The sequence below is a fragment of the Blastomyces gilchristii genome, assembly GCF_000003855.2.
Source record: "Blastomyces gilchristii SLH14081 genomic scaffold supercont1.7, whole genome shotgun sequence".
NCBI classification, from domain to species: Eukaryota; Fungi; Ascomycota; class Eurotiomycetes; order Onygenales; family Ajellomycetaceae; genus Blastomyces; species Blastomyces gilchristii.
This window is the reverse complement of record NW_003101676.1, coordinates 1624339-1644390: the sequence shown is the minus strand read 5'-3', so window position 1 is coordinate 1644390 and position 20052 is coordinate 1624339. Positions and strand designations below refer to the sequence as shown.

Here is a 20052-nt window from a genome sequence, read left to right as displayed (position 1 = left end):
CATGTAACTGCCTTGCCATTATTCACGCCGGCTTATTGTTATTTTATTTTTTATTTTCTATTGTAATTTATTTATTTCCCCCGAATCTAGCTTTTGCCAATTTCATTTTACTTTTTTACTATTACTATATTAACCCACGAAAAATGGATAAGAAGAAGAACCTTGGAAGGGGCCGGGTGGGGGGAATTTGTCGGAGAAATATATCCTTACTAGTAGAAGTCCAGCATCAACAATCTTCACCATTGGCAGAAACCTCGCTTAACTATGTAACTGGCTCTTCCTTCATTTTCTGTGAAGATAGATAGGAGCTCTCGGTCAATCAAAATGGGATGATGAGACGAAGGAATCAATTACGATTTTCTTCACCTACGTTCTCCCGCCTTTTTATGCGGCAGAGTGGTTGTGATGTGTGGCCGCCGGCGTGCCGAAGTTAGTCCTTCTTCCGCGCTTAATTCCCTCTTACATACTCCGTAACTATGCTATATTATGTAGATAGTAAAACGCGCGTGCTTCTTGTTCCCCCCCCTCTCTCTCTCTCTCTCAAACATCTCATTATTATTATTGGCTCGGGGAATCTGTTGGGGGGGGGGGTTCGAACATGGGAAGAACGCTCACGAGAGGTTCCTATTAATCCGGGCTTCTGATAGCCATATTCCTCCCTGACCGTTGTGAAACGTGCCGGCTAATAATAAAGCGCTGCGGATGGAGCCTGCCAAACCTGCCCACACACGCACCGCCTTGTTTATTAATCTAATTCTGTAGAGATGTTGGGGGGCGGGGGGATTCCCCCCTAGAAAGTGTTGAGAGGACACTCCTAGCGATGACGCGGAAAAGGGGCGTGTAAAGGGGCGATTGATACTCAAGACTTTCTATTTCATCATATTGTACGGAGTAGTGTGAAAAGGAGACTTTTAACGTACATACATAACGCTGTAACTACATGTTCCGTTAAAGAACTAAAAATCCTTCTTGAGAACGAACGTCTGCCGCCCGACCTAACCGGCCCTGGGACCGTAAGTAGACAGAAGGCCGATGGAGCTACTACTCTGGAGATGATGAATCTATCCCCTGCTCGAACCCAAGCCCGATGGTTGGGTAAAACTAACTGCGTAACTGCTCCGTAGTTCAGTTTTCGACGATGACTGAAGAAAAAAAGGTTCAAACCAGCGTTTGATGTCGCGATCCATCGCGCCGGGCAGGATTCGCGGGAAGCGAGCGCTGGGATTGGGATCAAAGGTTAGCTTCTTCCCTTTCTTCCCTTTTTTTTTTTTTTTTTTTCCTTTGATTAGTTATTGATTATTCACCAGCAGCGGAAGACTTCCGTGGTTGAATTGTACTTGTGTTTTTTTGTTAGTTCCAGCGGGGTTCGGTGCAGCGTGCTCCGTAGTCGTAGTTAGATGTCAAATGGACCCTTTTTTAAAAAAAAAAAATAATAAATAAATAAATCTTAAATAAAACTATTTGGGTACCTAGGTATAACTACTACAGAGTACTACTTACGAATAATAAACTCCAACCAGTTAGCCATAAGGAACGAAAAGGAAAAGAGGTGGACACGTCTGGTTGTAATGATAAAGCCCTCTATTCTAGAAAAAACTTTTTGACAACTTCGCCGAAGTTGGGCGGTGTTGTTGTCGGGGTAAACTATGTAAGTTAACAACTATTTAACTCGAACTGCGGTGTTTTGATCTGCGGAATGATTGCTTGGAGCGGGGTGCATTTATTATTTAATATTTTGTGCTTAGTTAACTACAGTTTGTTGGGATAAAGTTATGCGATCAATGAATGCACTGTTGTTGTGCGCCCGAAAAAGGCGAAGAACGAGACGAAGAAGAGCGGAGACAGTAATCAATAATGCCGTTTATGAATCTTACTGTTAGATATTGCATATGCAATATGCACGCTTTACAATGACATTGTCACGCCGCTTGTTTGCTGCTGGTGCTGCTGTTGTTGTGGGGAGGAAATGACGGTGAGGAAAACATCGGTTCGGTGTAGCAACCGTCCAATGTTTTTCATCCAGTTCTTCTACGAATACCTTTCTTCATTAGTAGCCCTGGCCTGGCAATCATCATAGGTTATCATAGGACAACGTTGATCTAGACAATTGTTCTATCACTTCTTCCAATGGAACTGTAAATTCAAAGCCGAACCCGCCGAGTCTTGCCAGCCAACCAGATAACTTCAAAAAAGAAACACCGCCACTTCTGGGATCGGGGATCTGACCTCTCCCCTTCACTGTTGAAACCGACTCACCTCCGAATCACCATATAGAGCTCCCCGCTGCCCGCTTGATCTTGCGGTCTGCCGTTTTGCTTGCCGGTCTGCACCACCACCAACACTCACCCCAACCCACACACACACACACACACACACACACACACACTGCCATTCATGCATGTATGTATGTATGTATGCTTGCATCATTTTGCATCTTGCATAACCGGGCAAACCCTTGCACATCATTTCCTCCCCCCCATCTCCCCCCTTTAGGGCTGGACGTCAAATGGGCCGAGAGTGTCACGTTGGAATCCATCCCGTAGTTTGAAAGACTCACTATATACATACTAATACTAAGGAATGAATGTGTGCGGGAAGTACAGTACATGTAGTAAATAGGTACACTCAAAAATAACAGGAATAGAGCCCCGCCGTTTTCTGCTGGATATACATATATACATATATACACATATATACATCATACCAACGGTATTGCACGGCCTCCATGATGATGGTACGGATGATACGGGCACCGGTACGCGTTGGCGTTTGGCTAGGCGTTACATACATGCATATAATGGTTATCTATCTTGGCCCCTTTTGTAGTCTTGGTGAAGTGTTGACATGTGTTTTGCGCGAAAGGGAAAGGAAGGAGGTTGGGAAAAAGGCCCGGAAACGCGGTTCCGGGGGTATCTCTCCCTTCGTTTACAGATTAGTTTTGGCGAGTTTGAGATTTGCATTGTTTCTTTTTGCAATGAAGCGACTTCATTGTAAAGTACAGTAGTTCTCATTGAAAGGATGGCAAAGATGACTCAAGAAATGCAAAGTAATAAGTTAATCCCATCGCGAACTTGTGTGGATAACAACTTCCGAACCCGACTGTGGCAATGTTGTTTGCCGTCCGTCGGTTTCCCGTCATCATCGGCCTGCCCGCCCATTCGGGCTTCTCCGAAGAAATTTGCAAAGCATTTTGTACTGTGCATGTATGTACAGTACATTCCAATTAGGCCCTAATCAAGGATACGCGGTAACGTACAGCAACCCATTTTCAGCCGCATAGATCGCAAGACCTTGCAACGAACGAACACGGCAGAAAATAAATTCTTCGTAGGCAATTTTGAGGATCTCCATTGCCTGTCTGCCTTGCCAATCCACATAGTAGCCACAAGAAAGGACCCTAGAGACAAATCAAGTTGCAAGACTCGACGGTAGCAACAAGGGGTCGAGGGGTCGATCGAAGCGGCGATGACGAACAATGAATGGTAAACGGGCTCAGCAGATCACCCTCCTGAAGAAAACAAGATCAAGGAATCTGGGAAGCACGCCCATGGTATCCAGTACGTACCCTATTCTCGGAGCGGGTGAACTGAAACGAGGAATTAGCGTTTGGTGCTTTCCAAGTGAGTGAGCCCTCATCTTTCAGCTCCTAATGGTCACAATCCCCCTGTGCTGTGAAGGTTTAAGAATATTGTACTGAACCTATCAGTGAGCATATGACGGGATAATCTTTGTTTCCCAGAATTTCGGTTTGGGCTGTATTGATATTTGTAGATTTCTGGATTGGGAAATAGAGATCTGGCACTTTTTCTAGACCAATATGCTAGGAATGCCATGCCTCATTTTCGAGAGTCTGGTTTCCTCGAAGGAAATTTGGCAACAAAAGGTACTGGTTTCGTGTTGGTCCTGTGACTGGGGGAGTTGAAGGAAATGCCTTCCATCACTCGGGGTGTACAAGCGATCATAAACAGGTTGCACTCAGGAACTTTCCGAGGCATCATCGCTCCAGAGGGGTATGGATGGAAGGGGCTTATTCAATGATGATTGAGAAGAAGCGAGCCAGAGAATAAGAGAATCAGGTCTACTTGTGATGCAATATACCTCTGCAGCGGAGGGGTGTGGGAGTAATTCTGGTGCGGGTATTTGTCGGAAAGAAACTCCATCCGTCGCACGATCCTAGGGCTTAACGGTATGACAGTTCCCCCGGGGCGCTCGGTTACTTCAACAAGGAGGTTGACACTGGTGCAGCCAGGTGAGGTTTGGGGGCCCGGGGAGGGGTTTTAGGGGCTTCATCACCGGCGGCAAGTGGAAAAGGTGAGACGAGGCCCAAATAGAGACAGAACACTGGCGAAAATCTCAGGGATGCAGTAGGGCTGACATTGGGGCCTGCTAGAGGGAGTATGCGCGTAAATGCGCCCTGTATGTGCGACGACGAACGGACCCGATGTCTCACGGATGAAATTTCGCATGGCTTACAGGTTGAAAGGTCACCACAGGTTTCTCAACAAAAAAATAGTAGGCGATCATCGGTTCAGTTAAGATGCTCTGTCCGCGATTTGGACGCTGGGGTTGAAATTAGCTGGATGGCTAGGCCATGGGCCGTGGACCATGGGTTGTTCAATCCGTATGATAAAGGTCAAACTATACCAAGTGCTTATTTCTTTCCGGGCAAGAGAGACAAGAAGGGGCATTTAATCCGATAGTTTGATTTCCGTTCCGTACTGTCTAATTAAATCGCGGCCGAATTGGGAAGTTGCGGAGATTTTTGTGATCAGCAGTCCAGATGTCAGTGCTTGCTATGCATATTTTCTGCAATACCTGGACGTAGATGACATGGTGAGTCCCTGGCATGGTGAAGGCCAATGACGGGAAGCTCAAAGAAGAATGAAGATGTGATTTCTAAGGAGAGCCCCTTTTCTGGACACGATAGCGCTCTGGAGCGACGTGCCGAGCACGAGAGCCGGCTGATAACAACGGTATGGCTTAGATTTGCTCGGTATCCTGCGCTTGCATGGCCTAGCGTCAGAGTATTTGGACTGCCCAAGCTTAAAAGACAATGGCCTGTATTTCCCCGCCTTGCAAACGGTGACGATCTGAAGGAAAATTAGTTAGAGTCTATTTCTGGATGCGGCAATGCGGCCTGATGGTTGAAAGTCGATTGGTAATGTGCTAACCATAGGGCTGATCCTTTGGGTAATCCTCCAACCAGAGGCAGAATTTGGAATGGTTTCTACCATGTCCTTATCATTGATATACTGTGAACATCAGAAGGGATAAAACGACCTGCCCCATAGCATAAGGGTCATTCTCATAAGCGTCGATGCTAAGCCTCTTAACTCTGCATAGCATGCTGATGATCACCGTTGCTATTAACAACCGCCCTCTAAAAATAGAAACAGTATGGTGCTCCTTCCGGGGGATATTGACTGTCTCATGATATGATCGATGAGCATCGATAGACATCATCGTTTTCTATGATACCATTAAGTATGCGTAGAGTAGAGGCGGGTGTCTACTGAATTGCTGAATTGCTTGCACTGTTGAATTGCCTAGAGACCTATTAGCAGCAAGTAACTGATTTTGGGGGTATGTGGGTCTACCAACACTGGGAATCAAATTGAACATTATCTTTCACTTTATCCCGCTGAATTAATAGGAGAGGGAAATGGTTCCTGCAGGGTTGACTTTAGGCAATTACTGACTCCGTCCGTGATTTATATCTTTGAAAGCTGTTGGACACCCGAATATTGGCGTTGCTAACTGCATAGAGGTGATTGAATAAAAGCATGGTTTAATGAGGATTATGAATACAACTGTCCTCTCTCTCTTGGAAACAAGAAATAAAGATATGCGATTAATCAACAATGGAGATTGTAGGTGTAGTTGGCCATGTTGTGCAGTCCCTGATTCTGTTGGTTGTCGATTTGCGCCAAGAACTCGCGACGTCAATCTCGGAGCCGCGTCTTCTGCAAATAACACGACTCGATAGCTTCATTTATCTGAACACCATTAGCACGTATCAAGATTGCACTGTCCGTAGCATTAGTACGTGTTCCCCATCAATGCACGACATGCTATCTGGAATCACAGAGAACCTCTCAGCGCTCGTCGCGAGACGGTTCACTGCGGCCAAGCAGTCTGGGGCTCTTGTTGTCTCACAGACAGAGGTCACGACAATATCGGCCTCAAATACACCAGTAAGCCATTGTACCCTTTCCAGATTGGTTTCCCGATTGATGTACATTCTAGGTCTTTGGCAAGCTCATTAATCCTCGGTATCATACCAGTTCCAACTTAGATACTGTCCCGCTCTCGCAAAAAAGCCGATCAATAACCCACCCAAAGCACTTGAACATATACCGTCCGACATAAAGCGAGATCCATTCCACGACCCCCCGGAAGATCTTCTCATTGCTCAGTTTCCACAGCCTGATCCGTCCTACATATTGGTTCTGAATAAATTCCCCGTTATCTCGGATCACTTTATACTTGCGACCAAAGGTTATAAGCCGCAGTCCGATCTGCTCGAGAAAGAAGACCTCCAAGCAACATTTCAATGCCTAAAAGCATGGCAGAAGCATGAAGGTCCACCCGGATCGAAACGCCTATTTGCATTTTTCAACTCCGGGGAACACAGTGGTGCTAGTCAACCCCACAGGCATATACAGTTTTTACCTGTGGAAAGAATAGCCCAGCCCAATGATGAAACGTGGAAGCCATTAATTGATGGAAATTCTTCCTCCGCAGCTAAGAACTTCGATCATCCGAGCTCTTTTGGCTTGCCATTCGCCTGCTATGCTGTCAATCTACCAGCAGAGCCATCCGCGGAAGAGCTACATAATTTATACCTGCAATTATACAGGATGGCTGTGAAGGTTGCGCAACAGTCCCCGGTCTCTCAATTAAATGCCGTGGATCCGATGAATTTGAAAACCGACGGACCGGCTGCTATTAGCTATAATTTAGCCATGACTACATCTCGAATGATGATATGCCCTCGAAAGAGCGAGTTTACATGGCTACCAATAGACCCTAAACATCGAAACGAAACCCTAGAAGCAGGTCTGGTTAAACTCAACGGGACTATTTTAGCGGGGACATTGATGGTGAAAGCAGCCGTTGAATGGGATGTGCTGAGAGATCAGCCTGATTCCTTGGAATCTGTGTTGGAAGCAATTGGGTTTCCAGATCCATTTGTGTCTAGGTGTTGACACATGCATAGAAGGCTCTCCGAATGCGTTCTGTATGCGACTGACATACGCTATTATACCGAATTTCAACAGACTACAAATTGAAGACAAATTGAACCGCTATTTAATACCAATCTATTGGGATTATGAACAGCTATTATATTTGACCGCTGTTACCGGGAAACGAAATAACGAGGCTACTATAGGCTCAGCCTACATTTAATGCTAATTAAGATGAAATTTATTTACTCGATTATATATAAATGGATATATTAAGGTATTTATTACGGTGCGTATACGGCTTTCTCCTCCCCAGATATAACTTCTGTTCTGCGATCAACCGAACTGATGTTCTGGCCGTAGTGTTATAATATCTTGTTGGATCTGTGACCATTTCTTCTTACACGTGGCATTGCCGAAATGGTACGAGCCGCCGTTTTTCGAGATATATTCCCCCACTTGCTTCCATGATATTTTAGGATCCTTGATGTCCTCTCCTACGCCATCTTGTATCGGATTAGCGTATTTCCGCACGGCTTCACAAAGCAGTCGCACCTGTCATCAGGAACATATCCTTGTTAGTGGAATCGTACATTGGGAAATACATATCGACAGAACAATTTACTCACATCCTTTTCCTGCCATCCTGGCTTCCTTACCCGCTGCTCTTTTCGCTTAGTTAGTGTTCTAAACCGTCCTCTTAGCGTTGACTCTGCCTCGAAGAAGTTTCCCTTTTCTTTAATTTCCTTATACGGCATTCCTGCGCGTTTGCACTGGATCAGAAATTCATCTTTTTCACTGGCACGCTGGGTGCCGATGCTTGCTGTTCTCTGGGCCTCACATCGCTTCATCTTTCGGGGCCTCCCTGGTTGCTTTATGGCTGGGATCTCGTTTGGCTCAAAGGGCTCATCGCCTGTCAAATGGCCTTGCCATTCGGGGAGCCTTTCACGTCCGGGATTTTGATCAAAATATTCCATCGCCATGTTCATATCGTGGAAACTTAGAGAATCGAAATTTACCGGCTCGTGAAGTGTGTCTGGAGTAAAGCATGAAGAGAACGAAGATTCTGGGCTGCATTGGTTGCCTAGAGGGGTTGTGTGCAGCTCATTCCAGTCACTCTGTGCGATTGGCAGACTGGTCTGGGTGATCAACGACGCAGAGAAATCTTTGTTTACCCCATTAGACCATCGTTGCGGTTGTTGGATAAAGTTTTGCGCTCCATGCCACCACCCGTTTGTTGTTTCTGCTGTGAAATCTGGGACATATCCTCTGTTGCCCGTTTGTTCTAGACATTCAATGGTGGTAGGATATGCTGATTCGGTGTTTGTATCCGAGGTGCGTGATATGGGCATATATGGCATTCTAGTCATGGGCTCGGCCCATCCTGGGTAGATGTATCCATGTTGATGAGACCCACCATCCGCAGACATGTTCTCATCCTTCCTATCCCCTTCCCAACTACTGTTGCAGTTTTTGAACTCATGTATTTGGGTCTGTACCCTTGGGATATAATGCTGCCCTCCAGGAGTCTCCATAGCAGGGTAGATCGAACCGGACGGAGTACATCCAAGGTTGGATCGAATTAGGGGTTGCGGTACCGTTGGCACTGTCGAATTACTCTGTCTCTGGCCGTTACGCGGTACCGTTGCAGAGAAAGCCGGGGCGGGTTCGCTGACTGGCCCAGATCCCGCTAGGCTCGCCCATCCAGTGTTCGTATCGGTTGTGATGTTTGGTCCCGGGAGGCTATCAAAACGAAATTCAACATTTTGAGGGCCTCTGTGTCGTTGTTGTGTCTGCAGCCTAACGGAGTCTCTGTCATCATATTTACTTTCGGTGAATCTGACGTTGGTGGATATCGCATAACTTGAATTCAAAGTTTCAAATTTGCCACTCGGGTTAAAAAATTGCTCGGGATGGCCATAGTTTGCTTGCGGCTCGAGATCTTGTGAAACAACTTTTCCGCACCACGCGCTTTGTGTCGCCGAAAAGTTTGATGTCGCAGATCTTCTAGGTATAGGGAGTTGGTCGTGAGCAATGGATATATCTCGATGGGCCCGTCGCCGGGACAAAGCCATATCTCCACAACAGCTGTTGGGAGGAGATTGCTATGCTCTCCAGCGCCAAGCCACCTGGAACGATATGGTGCAAGCCGATGAAACTCCTGTCCTCTACCAGAGAGGACTAGAAGAATTTGAACAGAGTCAACTCGGGCAGTTGTTGTAATGCTTCTTTGTTGGATGGACCAACGCGAATCTTCGAGATTTTCGAGAAATTGATGTGAAGCTAGCTAAAATTTTATAATAGGGATTCTAGCGAGCTACGGGTACGAATTCTGAGCACTCCCTCCAGTGGAAATATTCTAATATTGACACGTTAGGCATTCAGCTGCGTTTGAATATGAAATGTTCGATGTACAATAGAAGCTTACCTGGAAGCACCGAAGACTACCTCCTTCGTTTACGTTCGATTTAAGCTGTGTTTGACTCTTAGTTCCCAGAATGAAACACCGAAATCAATATCCAAGTGCTGTGAAAATTTAGCAAAGATAATGAATTTGAGAAATATATTTTAGTTTTCTAGGTGATGGTGACTTCGTTAAATTATTTCGGATTTATGAAGTCCATCGCGGAGAATTTACAACTATTTTCACCGATAAAACTTTCCTCGCAACCTCCCTTGTTGTGGTATGTGGCACTTGCAGCTGAGACGGCATGGACCAATATTCGAAGCGTGGAAAGCCGTTGAGTGTCCATAATCACTGGTCCAACATTCCCCGGGTTGCAATAGAGCTTAATATTGCTTTTAAAATTGGTTAGGGAAGCAAACAACATGTGTATGGATCTACCCGATTTCCTCGCCAAAATAAAGGCTTTCCCATTCCAAAAACTGATAGTTGAAGGCTCCTTACATGCATTGCCCAAGGTAACGGTCCCTTGCGCATGCCTATCACCAACTTTTGTTGGTATTCGATGATCTTAACTGCAAGCCATCGCAACTGGCAACACTCTAGAATTTTCGAGGAACATGCCCTTCGATACGTCAACATTAGCTGTCATCTGTTTCTAGCAACCTCCCGCTTTCCTTTGAGTGTAACTTCCGCGCATTGCGGGTTGCATTATTATTAGAATCTAACGCATCAGTGAAGGCTAACGTCATGTTTTCCTTATGTTTTGGAGAAGCCGCAAACGTGTTCTTCAGTTTCAATGATAATCTGGCATGTCATGAGTGAAGTAGGGACTTCCTATGATATGACTGGTTGCATTCCTGACAAACTTGGCGCCCTGCGATCTGAGCGCCCTAAGCCTTGTCGATTGTGTTGTCACATCTTTCATTGCACACCCGCCATGCTCTCAATGGTCGAGAGAAAAGCCACGTTTTGGCTCCAATCCTCTTCGAACGCAGGTTTCCTTGCAGGCGGATTCTTGTAAGGATTTCTTGAAAACACTTACCACTCTAACATTTAGCAGCAGATGTTGCAGGCATGGACCTGCAATGCACTGGAATGTTCAACTCTTATGTCGTCGAAGAATACACTCTATTTCAGCTATTTCATGTGTCCGAGTATGTCCCAGTGCAGCATTAAGGAGCGCTAGCTACCTTCAAATGCTTCCAGGGCTGCTTCCACCTCAAAGTTTGCTCGTGGCAATCTGTGGCTGTGCCGATTAATTGACTGCCGCCGTTGCCTCACGTTTTTCTTTTCTTTTTCTTTTCTTCTTTATTCCCGATTGCCTTTTTATGCAAAGCGGATGCTTAGAGGCTTGGGAATATTTAACTTTCGGTTCCTGTATGATCTAGATCATTCATTGCCTCCGTGCTCTTCCTGCTCTTCCCGCTCGTCCTGATCACCACCGGTCCTATCACCTTTCTCAATATAGTCATGCATGGGGACCAGCCCTGAACGTGGCCATTACCCCACCCTTCTTTCGTTGTCCAGCAATATAAAACGAGTTTCAGCTATTAGTCATTGCCTTATCTAGTAGTTTTTCTGATTTTTAAAATTTTTCTTTTCTTTACTTTTCTTGTTTTTCCCTCTCTTTTGGTGATATTTTTGAAAGTTGGGGTTAAAATTTGACACTTTTGTCCCTGCAGAGCAACAGGAAAGCTTGGGACGATAGAGCCCGATAGGGTCCCCGTACAAATCTAACGATCTCTGCATGGCAGGTTTATTGATAGGTCAGAAATTAAAACGCCTAGCAGGAAGAAAGGGATGAAAAATTGACAACCTTACATCACGCTAGTGCTATATGCTGCAAATTGCCGAGCCAATCCCACACTGTTGTCCCCCATGACCGCCAATAACACGATGAGGCTGGATAAAAAGAAAAGAAAAGAATAATCCAAGATCAGGATCGGCTAGGGCCCGCCTTTAGGCACGCTGCAATGCAGCTCTTGACGCAACATATACAGCGTATTGCTGTAGGCACGGACATGGACGCCGGAACCCTACCTGCAGCTGCAGAACTTTCGAGAAGGTAAAACCGAGAGGGGAGGACCTTCGTCCGTGCTTCGAGAACACCTTCCTTTCCCGCCTTTCTTCTGGTCCTTTTCCACGCCTCGTTTTGCTTTTTCTATTGAAGGAGCAGATGGAAGGCATGGCTTCGTGCTAGGGATTGTCTGAGGGTGAAGAAACCGCCGCAGAATGAAGAGCCAAGATCAAACGGCAGAAAGGCTGGACCATGAACTATAATGTAGCTCGGAGAATATTGCCATTTCTTCTTTCTTGAACCCCAACTATAAATTTTTTGTACTGGAAGCATTTTTTTGCCGGGCTAAGCGAGGGAACTAGTTTACCACATTTCAATCATGAATTATCTTTTATTATTATTGTGCCTATCCGGGCATGTCCAGTTTTTAGGGAGGTCGTCAATGGGAGCTTACCTTCTCCCCCCTTTGTTTATCATGCACCTGTTCTCTGTAGCTCTGCCTTCCTGGACGTGCCAAACTGCAAGCCTGTGGGTTTATGCTCGAGCGTTTCTTTGCGAAAAAATAGTTGTGCATACGCACTTCACCTTTGTCTACGCGGGTACATCAATGTACGGTACATATACATACATATATTTACTTCGCATGACATGAAAAGCTTTTCATTCTTTGACGTGTATGCACTGCACATGTACAAATACCCGTTGCAGAAACGCACAAAATATTCATACAAATCCCTTCCTGGGAGCATCTGATTGCCTGGTTTACAGTAACGTCGGACATACATGTACATCTACATACCTAGTTACAGCTCCCGACCCAAAAATAAACCCTTCAACTGACCCAAATATTGTGAACCAAGAGCAGCTCAGCTGTTCATAGGAATAAAAATGCGTTTCATAACCAGTTTCACATCAATTTCCTTCCTGCACATTGCCGTTATACATTTGACACCCTTCATAAAATGTTGAGAGACAACAGGCCAACTTTTGCTTGGTTGTGTCTCGTTTCAATTCAATAGCTTAGTCGATAGATCACAATAACTTCGGCTGGTAAGGTTAACTAGTCTTTGCAATTTCCACCCTTCTTGCTTCCTTTCATCATTGACTTTTGGTTTCATGTCATTTCTTGTTCCGTTTGATTCTTGCCTCCTCGCTCTTCTCGTGTCTTTACCTTTCTGAAACCAAAACCTAGATATGGTGTTCCATATCTGCTGTTTACCCCGTAAATTGAAGTCTCTATGCTCGAAAACATCTTCATCTGCTACGGTGCACAGGCGATAGAATCCCTAACATCCCTGCTTATCATGTCTAAGGTAGACTGAAGGCTCTTTCCATGTAACCTCCCTTCTCCTACACTACACGTTGCTGAAACGGTTGGAATGAAGCCCTCAGTTGAAGCTGAGGAACGAACACCGGAAACTGAAGTGTAAATACACATGGTTTTATTTTATCTCAGGCCTATAACCCAAATAGATACGTTGCCTAGCCGAGAGAAAAGTTGGGGAGAATGAACTCATTCAGGCAAGGATGGAAGGGGGTACCCGCTTTCTGGCAAAAAAAAAAAAAATAAATAAATAAATAAAATAAAATAAAATAACACAAAGGCAACTTATACAACTTTCCCGTAATTCCACCTCTGCAGCACGCTGATTACTACACCAGCTACTAAAAGAAGCCCATTGAAGCCGGCAAGGATGTAGAATGGCGACTTCGGAGACACTTTATCTGAGAGGAGACCTCCAATTTTTGTAAGGAGGAGAATACCTGCCCCCCCATACAGCGAATACATTCCAGCAACGGAACCCTTGAGGTGAACCAGATTGTTGGAGTTTGCTGCTGATGACATAGGTTTTGGAAGAAGGGCGGCGCTCTCATCTGAAAAATTGTCTCTGGCGCCTGGGCAGTCCTCTAGGGTAGCATAGTCGGCTGCATTTGTTCGTCGTCCATCCGAGTCATGGTGGCACGATGCTGTATCTTGGTAATGGTCCGGTCCAAGAACATGAGTACTGAGGCCTGCGAGGCTGCAGACGATAGACCCAATCTGGCTAATCCCGACCAGGGCCATGGCGACGAATATCACTGGGCTTCCCCCCGGCCCAGATATCTGAGGAGCTGGTAGGAGGGTAAGGAAAATATAGCCAATAATTCCAGCCAGAGCAGCGGAAAGGAGCGGGACATTGTGTCGTTTAGATTTTGCTGAGAAATAGCCAAAGACTGGTGCGAAGCACAAGGCGATGAGTTGTGCAACACCCGTCAATATTGAAGCAACAATGTAGGCTTTCGGACACGACTGTTTGATCTCACCCAGGTCGGTTTCAAGTACGTGGCTCTTGTTACTGGGGTGGCTTTCATCACAAAGACCTGAGCGCCTGAAATGTTGGTTGACATATAGAGGAATGAATAGGGAGATGCCAACGGTTGAGGCTCGGGCGACAAATCCGCCCAAATATGCGAGCCCTATTCCCGGCTGTTTAAAGCCGAGAAGGAATGATGCACTGAATTGTGATAGGTATGATTTAGGAAATAATGACGATAGAGGTGAGTTCGACGTCATTGCTGTGGTGGGTTGTGGTCCATCTGAAGTATGGGCTCTAGGGGCCCTGAATAGTGACTTCCATCCTGTGTACTGATCATCAGGTAGATTTCGTAGGCCAATGAAACAAACTGCGGAAACAGAAAGAGAGAGCAAAGCAACTATGTAGTAGCTCAATTTGATTGATTGAGCAGGAGACCGCCCTGATTTCTCAAACCACGCCGGAAGGGGCAGGAAAACCAGCAACGCAACGACGGCGCCAGAACCTGTAAGCATGCCAACGATGCCAGCTAGATGTGACGTTGAACCCTTTGCTGCCCGCCTTTCACGCGTTTTTGAATCAGGCAATGTCGCCTGGTAAAGCACGGGGGTTATCGTCAACTCTGAACCGTTAGACGGTCGATGCAGATGGCCATATATCCTTTGGGATTCATCTGGCTGAGGGGAAGTGGGCGTAATTATTTCAGAACTCTGATCTGAATTTGCGGAGGTGCCATTCAAGGAGCTCTTGCTTGCAGTTATAGCCGGAAGGACAGCAGTTACCATAGTGGTTACTGCCGACCCACCAAGGCTAAACAAAAGCCTGCCTAGTAGAAGCTCTGGGTATACATTTTTGGCCTGCACAAACAGGGCCAGTGCCAGAGCGATAATCAGGTAGCCTACCGTACATACCTTGACATATAATGTCAGAGTTTACCCAAATAGTAATCCAATGGATACTTCCAACTCACGTATCTGACCCCGATCCGATCCGATAACATTCCCCATACGGGACAAGCCACTAGGGCCAACAGCTCATCCGCGAAGCCGAGCGTACCAACAGCATCACCTTCACCGGTTGGGAGATTAATTAGATCTGTGACTACGAAGGATATCGACGAGTTCAAAAAGACGAGGAAGGAGATCGAAAACAGGCAAACACCTAAGAGGTAGGTTGCCGTCTGCAATTTAGTAGCGGTAAACATTATGGCGTGGTATTGCCGGAGCTGTCACGTCCCTATTAGATCCAGGGGAGTTAGTACTGAAAACTTTGGCTAGAACTGCAGGAAGCATTGTAGTATTCCGGGAACAGCAGGAAATACCTCAATTATCATATTGGAGGGGCCAATGTTGTGACTAAACCCGCAGCGTGGGGAGGTTACCGAGTTAATGTTATAGAACATGATATCAGACCATTATTTTGACTTCAAGGCTACGTAGCCTGTAGGGCATTTGCCGCAAACTCGGGCTAGCTTATTATGACTTAGCGCATCACATGACTGACAAAGCGGTCGAGGCTAACCCGCGGAGCTCAGTTTTATAGATATCTGTTTTCAGTATGAAACTCACGTTGTTTTTTGCGAAATGATCTTCTCAAAGGAGCCCGAATTTCCTCGGATTTCGCCTCAAATCTCTTAACACCCCGACAAAGGTAAATAAACGGTATTAATAGCATAAGTGCTGCATGACACATACATCTCCGGGCAATGATTTCCACGTGACCAAGCTTAGTAACCAAACCCAAACATAGCACTCTGATTGGCCCATCCTTTGCCCCAGCCCATCCGGCGGATCTCCCCATCACCGCGTTGATGATGCTAGCTGGCTTGAAGTTCGTCACTCTTGCAACGACCACTTTACCACTTTTCAAGTCACCCAGCAGTGGGCAAACAGAACACCCACACTGGTTTCTTTTTCCATCCGCTTTAACTATGTTTTCATAAGCCGCTGTTTTCCTTTGATACCCCCTTTCTTTTTCTTACACGCCTTAGCCGAGGGAACTGCGTCCGCCGCCATGAGGTTGGCAGCTTATGCTGGGGTATGATATCTAATGAAAGTATATACGAAGCTGATTCTAACTATCGCCTAGGCCTCGACGGCTCTGGCTGCTGGCGTGATCCTTAAGGCCTTACACCAGAGAGCAAACTTTTATTCCGCCTGCGTCTATCTGTCCCAGAGCAACGCGAACCTCATGGTATGTGTACGATCGTTCGAGTTAATGCTCAAAGTAGATAAACCGACTAATAATAGCTAAACTTAGATACTAACGAACTTCTGCCTCTTGATCGTCGGATTCGTGCTATATGGACTTCAGAGATTGCTATATGGACCCCTCCGACCAGTCGAAACGGAGCAACTATATGAAAAAGCTTGGTTTGCGGTGACGGAAACATGCCTCGCGATGACCATATTTCGTGGCGAGATGGGAGCCTGGTTTCTGGTCATGTTCGTCTGCCTTCTTGTTGGTAAAATTTGGGGATGGATTGGAGAGGGTCGAGTGGAAATACTTGAGCAGCAGCCGCCGCAAAACCCCCGCCTTTTCCATACGCGACTAGCAGTTTCCCTGATTTTGGCCGTAGTATTCAACACCCTTATGCTCGAATATGCCGTGAAGACAGTACTCCGCAAGGCTCGACCTGACATGATGGTGATGTTTGGATTCGAGTTTGCGATCCTATCAATCCTCTCGACGTCGACCGCGGCGAGGTACGGTATCTCCCTCTGGGAGATTTATATCACTAGACAACAGCGACAGGCGAAGATGGAGGAACGAAGAGCGGAGATTCGAGCAGCGAGAGCGGAAGCAATCCAGCAACAGTCAAACTCTGGGTCACAGGAACCTCTAAATAATTTACCAAATGAGGATGATATTGATGAAATGGAGCTTGATGTTCCTGGCTGGGAGGAAAAGGGCCGATGGGTATTTTATCTCAATATCGTAACTGGTGAGTATAATTATAATCATTACTGTTTGATTCCCCCGTGATAAGATTACGCAAGCTGATTAAACATATAGACTTTGTAAAACTTGTTGTCTATATGTCTTTCTTCGCGATCCTTTTCACCTTCTACGGATTACCGATCCACATTATTCGAGATGTTGTGCTTACAATGAGGTCATTTGGGAAGCGGGTGGTTGACTTCCTTCGTTACCGCAATGCTACAAGGGATATGCACCAACGCTACCCGGATGCAACTGCGGAAGAAATCGCGGCAGGGGATGTATGTATTATTTGTCGCGAAGAGATGGAACCTTGGCAACCGGCAGCCGCTCCAAATGGGAACGCACCCCCAGCCAGACCTTCTGGTCCCATTTCGGATCGATTAAGGGCAAAGAAACTCCCTTGCGGCCATATACTCCATTTTGCATGCCTGCGTAGCTGGCTAGAGCGCCAACAAATCTGTCCAACATGTCGACGGCCTGTTGCCTCAGCTCGAATACGTCAGGATTTCGTTGCTGCTCCAGGGGTTGCCCCTGGAGGTCCCGGTGGAATGGCTAATCAAGCTCAGGGTGCGGGAGCAAACCAGACTTTCGGGGCAGCCGATGGTCAACCTGGAGAAGCTCGACCAAGAGCGTGGATGTTCAATTTCGGGCCTATTCGCGTCGGGTTTGGAGCTGGCCGTGGAGATTTGTTCCAGAACCTTGCACAACAGATCCACGATGGCCAAGCGCCACCTGTTCAGCCAGGAGCTAATGCAAACCGCCAGCCAGCTGGACCGCAGCAAATCGGCTTTGGATTTGGCTTTGGGCGACCGCCTGCCCAACAGCCGCTTCCAGCCCAGCACAACAACGTACAGCCAACCGCATCAAACACGCAATTCAACTTCCAACACACGCAGGCCCATCTCCAGCATGTTGAGCATCATATTTCCCAGGCGATTGACAATTTGCGGGCTACGGCTGAACAATTGCAAGTGGTGCGTTTGTTACAAGCTGAATTAGCCAGACTTCGCGCTACTCAAGCCAGCATGACGAACCAGCATACACAACCACAACCGCAACCACAACCACAGGCTGCAACTGCGCCAGCTATTACTCCTACTGCTATGGCATCATCACATATTCCTGCGACTGGCAGCCAAAGACAGTTCACATCCCATCCACAAGTCCCTGCGCTGGGCTCGGGGGACAGTCGTCTCCCCGAAGGGCTTATCCTGCCCCGAGGTTGGACATTGTTACCTCTACAGCAGGCTAATCATCCTGGACCATCATCCACTCAAACCTCCACCACCCATTCTATGGAACCTCCATTCCCCTCACACTCATCGTCAATGCCTAGTACTCAACTATTTTCCCAAACACCAAACACTTCGTCACCCCCCACGAACGAATCAACTAACAGCGCAGCTTCTCTCAACCATGAACCTTTGGATGTTCAACGGTCTAGCCTGGATTCATCCTCTCCAAACCCTACATTGGCATTCTCTGCGCCAAGTCACGGATCACAGGCTGAACCGGTGCAGACTAGTTCTAGGACTAATCGCCCCTCTGCAGAACATGCCCCTCCCATTCCAGACTGGAGTTCAACAGTATCGAACGGGACAATTAGTAAGCCTGTAGTGGCAGCGCCTGAAGATACACCAACAGGGCCGGATGGAGAAGAAAACAATGACGTGGAACCAGCACCGTCAGATCAATCGTCGTCTAAAGGCAAATCCCGCGCAACCACAGTAGAAGATTACGTAGAAGACAGTGCTTGATAAGACGAAAAATTTCATGACAACACCCGTGTGGTAGGTAGACTAAGCTGTGGGCAAGCCACAACAACTTCGTCTCACGGCAGAGGATAGGGGGAAAAGGAGAGGAAAAGAAAATGGGCATCAATTATATCTTCACAATTCATGTAATTACATCAATTTTTTCACTCCTGGGTTTTTCTTTTCTGGCTTCTCTTCAACGAAGGATATTATGGTCTGCAGATTGCATCTTTTTTTTTGTCTCGTCTTTTCTTTTTGCAGTTTTCTTTTCGTCGTTTTCCATCAGCCCTTTCGATGATCGAACAAGACAGCCCTGTTGATCATACCACTCGCTTTTGATGCTTGTATTCTAGATTGTCCTCTTGTGTTTAACGGACATTATATGGAAGAAGAAAATCTACGACTGTGTAAAATCACCCCCCATTTATCATTGAAGACGTCTGAGATTTTTTTTTTTTTTTTAAGATATCCACGTTCCTTTTATCGTAGGCATCTGTTCCGCTTTGCCCCTCCACCACACCACAGCCGTTTATCAAAAAATGGCAGCAGGGGTAGAAAATAATTGTATGTACTATGTATGTATGTAGATTCTTCGGCCTCCCCCCCGTTCCCCCCCCCCCCCAACCTACTCGGGGGGCCCAAATCATGACAATGAGTTAAATCGGGTTAAAACTCTTCATCACCAAATAGTCTCTAGGACACGGGTAGAGAGGAAGCTGTTTGTACAGTACAAATTCCTCAACCTCAGCCTCAACCCCCTCCCCCGATGACGACGATATTTGCATTGGTAATCATCAGCGACAGACATGACTTTCTGTTATTGAAAGTATATATATATATATGGGGTTATCCATTATCCGTGGATGGGTTAGCCAGTCCTGTTTTGTCCTTTTTGAGAGATTCTTTACTTCACCCCGTCGGGAATCGGGAATACTTTTTTTATTCACACGGAGTTAATTTTCCAGCCTGAGTCGTTGGGAGATATTTTTTTTTCTTTTTCTTTTCTTTTTCTCCATGGGTGTCGAGGGTGAGTTGCCTGTGTTTGGCGACTATCATCACTGACATCTCGAACCGCCCTCCTACTTTGTTTCTTTCTTATTCCAAGCCCCCTCTATACTCCTTTCTCACTTTCTTCTTTTTATTTGCTCAGATCCTTTTAGAGTCAGGGAGGGGGATACCACGTCGAGTCTGCTCCCGCGCGTGATTTACATCCCCTGTCCGTGATAGGGCTTCTTTACGTCGACGGAACTTCAAAAGCCTTAACGTTACTACATATATTATTACCCAAACCTGGGTCTAATATTCTAGATTCGCCCAACCAATCGAAGTAAATGAGTTACAGGCCTAACTGTGGTAGCATTTTTCGCGTTCCCGAATAGGCCACGGAGGACAGAGATAGATAGCCTTCTAACCAGATTCTCCCCCCGAGTAATTTCTTCCAACCTTGACC

At 46.3% G+C, this 20052-nt stretch overlaps 4 protein-coding genes across 5 annotated transcripts; 2 read left to right on the top strand and 2 right to left on the bottom strand.

Annotated features, from left to right (window-relative positions):
- Window positions 1-5861: 5861 nt before the first annotated feature.
- BDBG_04289 lies at window positions 5862-13039 on the top strand (the record flags this gene model as incomplete). 2 transcript variants are annotated; one of them, XM_031721610.1, is made up of 4 exons in its annotated part: window positions 5862-6194; window positions 6285-7476; window positions 7551-10020; window positions 10087-12452. In XM_031721610.1, the coding sequence occupies 2 exons, from the start codon at window positions 5862-5864 to the stop codon at window positions 7206-7208; spliced, it is 1257 nt and encodes a 418-aa protein (XP_031578222.1). In that variant the 3' UTR covers window positions 7209-7476; window positions 7551-10020; window positions 10087-12452. The 2 variants fall into 2 exon arrangements, with proteins under 2 accessions (XP_031578222.1, XP_002625420.1); XM_002625374.2 differs by having other exon boundaries at window positions 7551-13039.
- Window positions 7423-9505, bottom strand: BDBG_04288 (uncharacterized protein). The gene is made up of 2 exons (XM_002625373.2): window positions 7817-9505; window positions 7423-7742 (listed from the first exon to the last, which is right to left on the bottom strand). Exons 1-2 carry the CDS (start codon window positions 9260-9262, stop codon window positions 7524-7526), a joined length of 1665 nt encoding a protein of 554 aa, XP_002625419.1. The 5' UTR covers window positions 9263-9505; the 3' UTR covers window positions 7423-7523.
- On the bottom strand, window positions 12268-15528 carry BDBG_04287 (MFS transporter). Its single transcript, XM_031721609.1, has 4 exons — window positions 15474-15528; window positions 15227-15345; window positions 14876-15141; window positions 12268-14816 (listed from the first exon to the last, which is right to left on the bottom strand). The coding sequence occupies exons 3-4, from the start codon at window positions 15107-15109 to the stop codon at window positions 13221-13223; spliced, it is 1830 nt and encodes a 609-aa protein (XP_031578221.1). The 5' UTR covers window positions 15110-15141; window positions 15227-15345; window positions 15474-15528; the 3' UTR covers window positions 12268-13220.
- On the top strand, window positions 15528-19322 carry BDBG_04286 (RING finger protein). Its single transcript, XM_002625371.2, has 4 exons — window positions 15528-15942; window positions 15994-16098; window positions 16165-16849; window positions 16921-19322. The coding sequence occupies exons 1-4, from the start codon at window positions 15919-15921 to the stop codon at window positions 18603-18605; spliced, it is 2499 nt and encodes an 832-aa protein (XP_002625417.1). The 5' UTR covers window positions 15528-15918; the 3' UTR covers window positions 18606-19322.
- The last annotated feature ends 730 nt before the right edge of the window (window positions 19323-20052 follow it).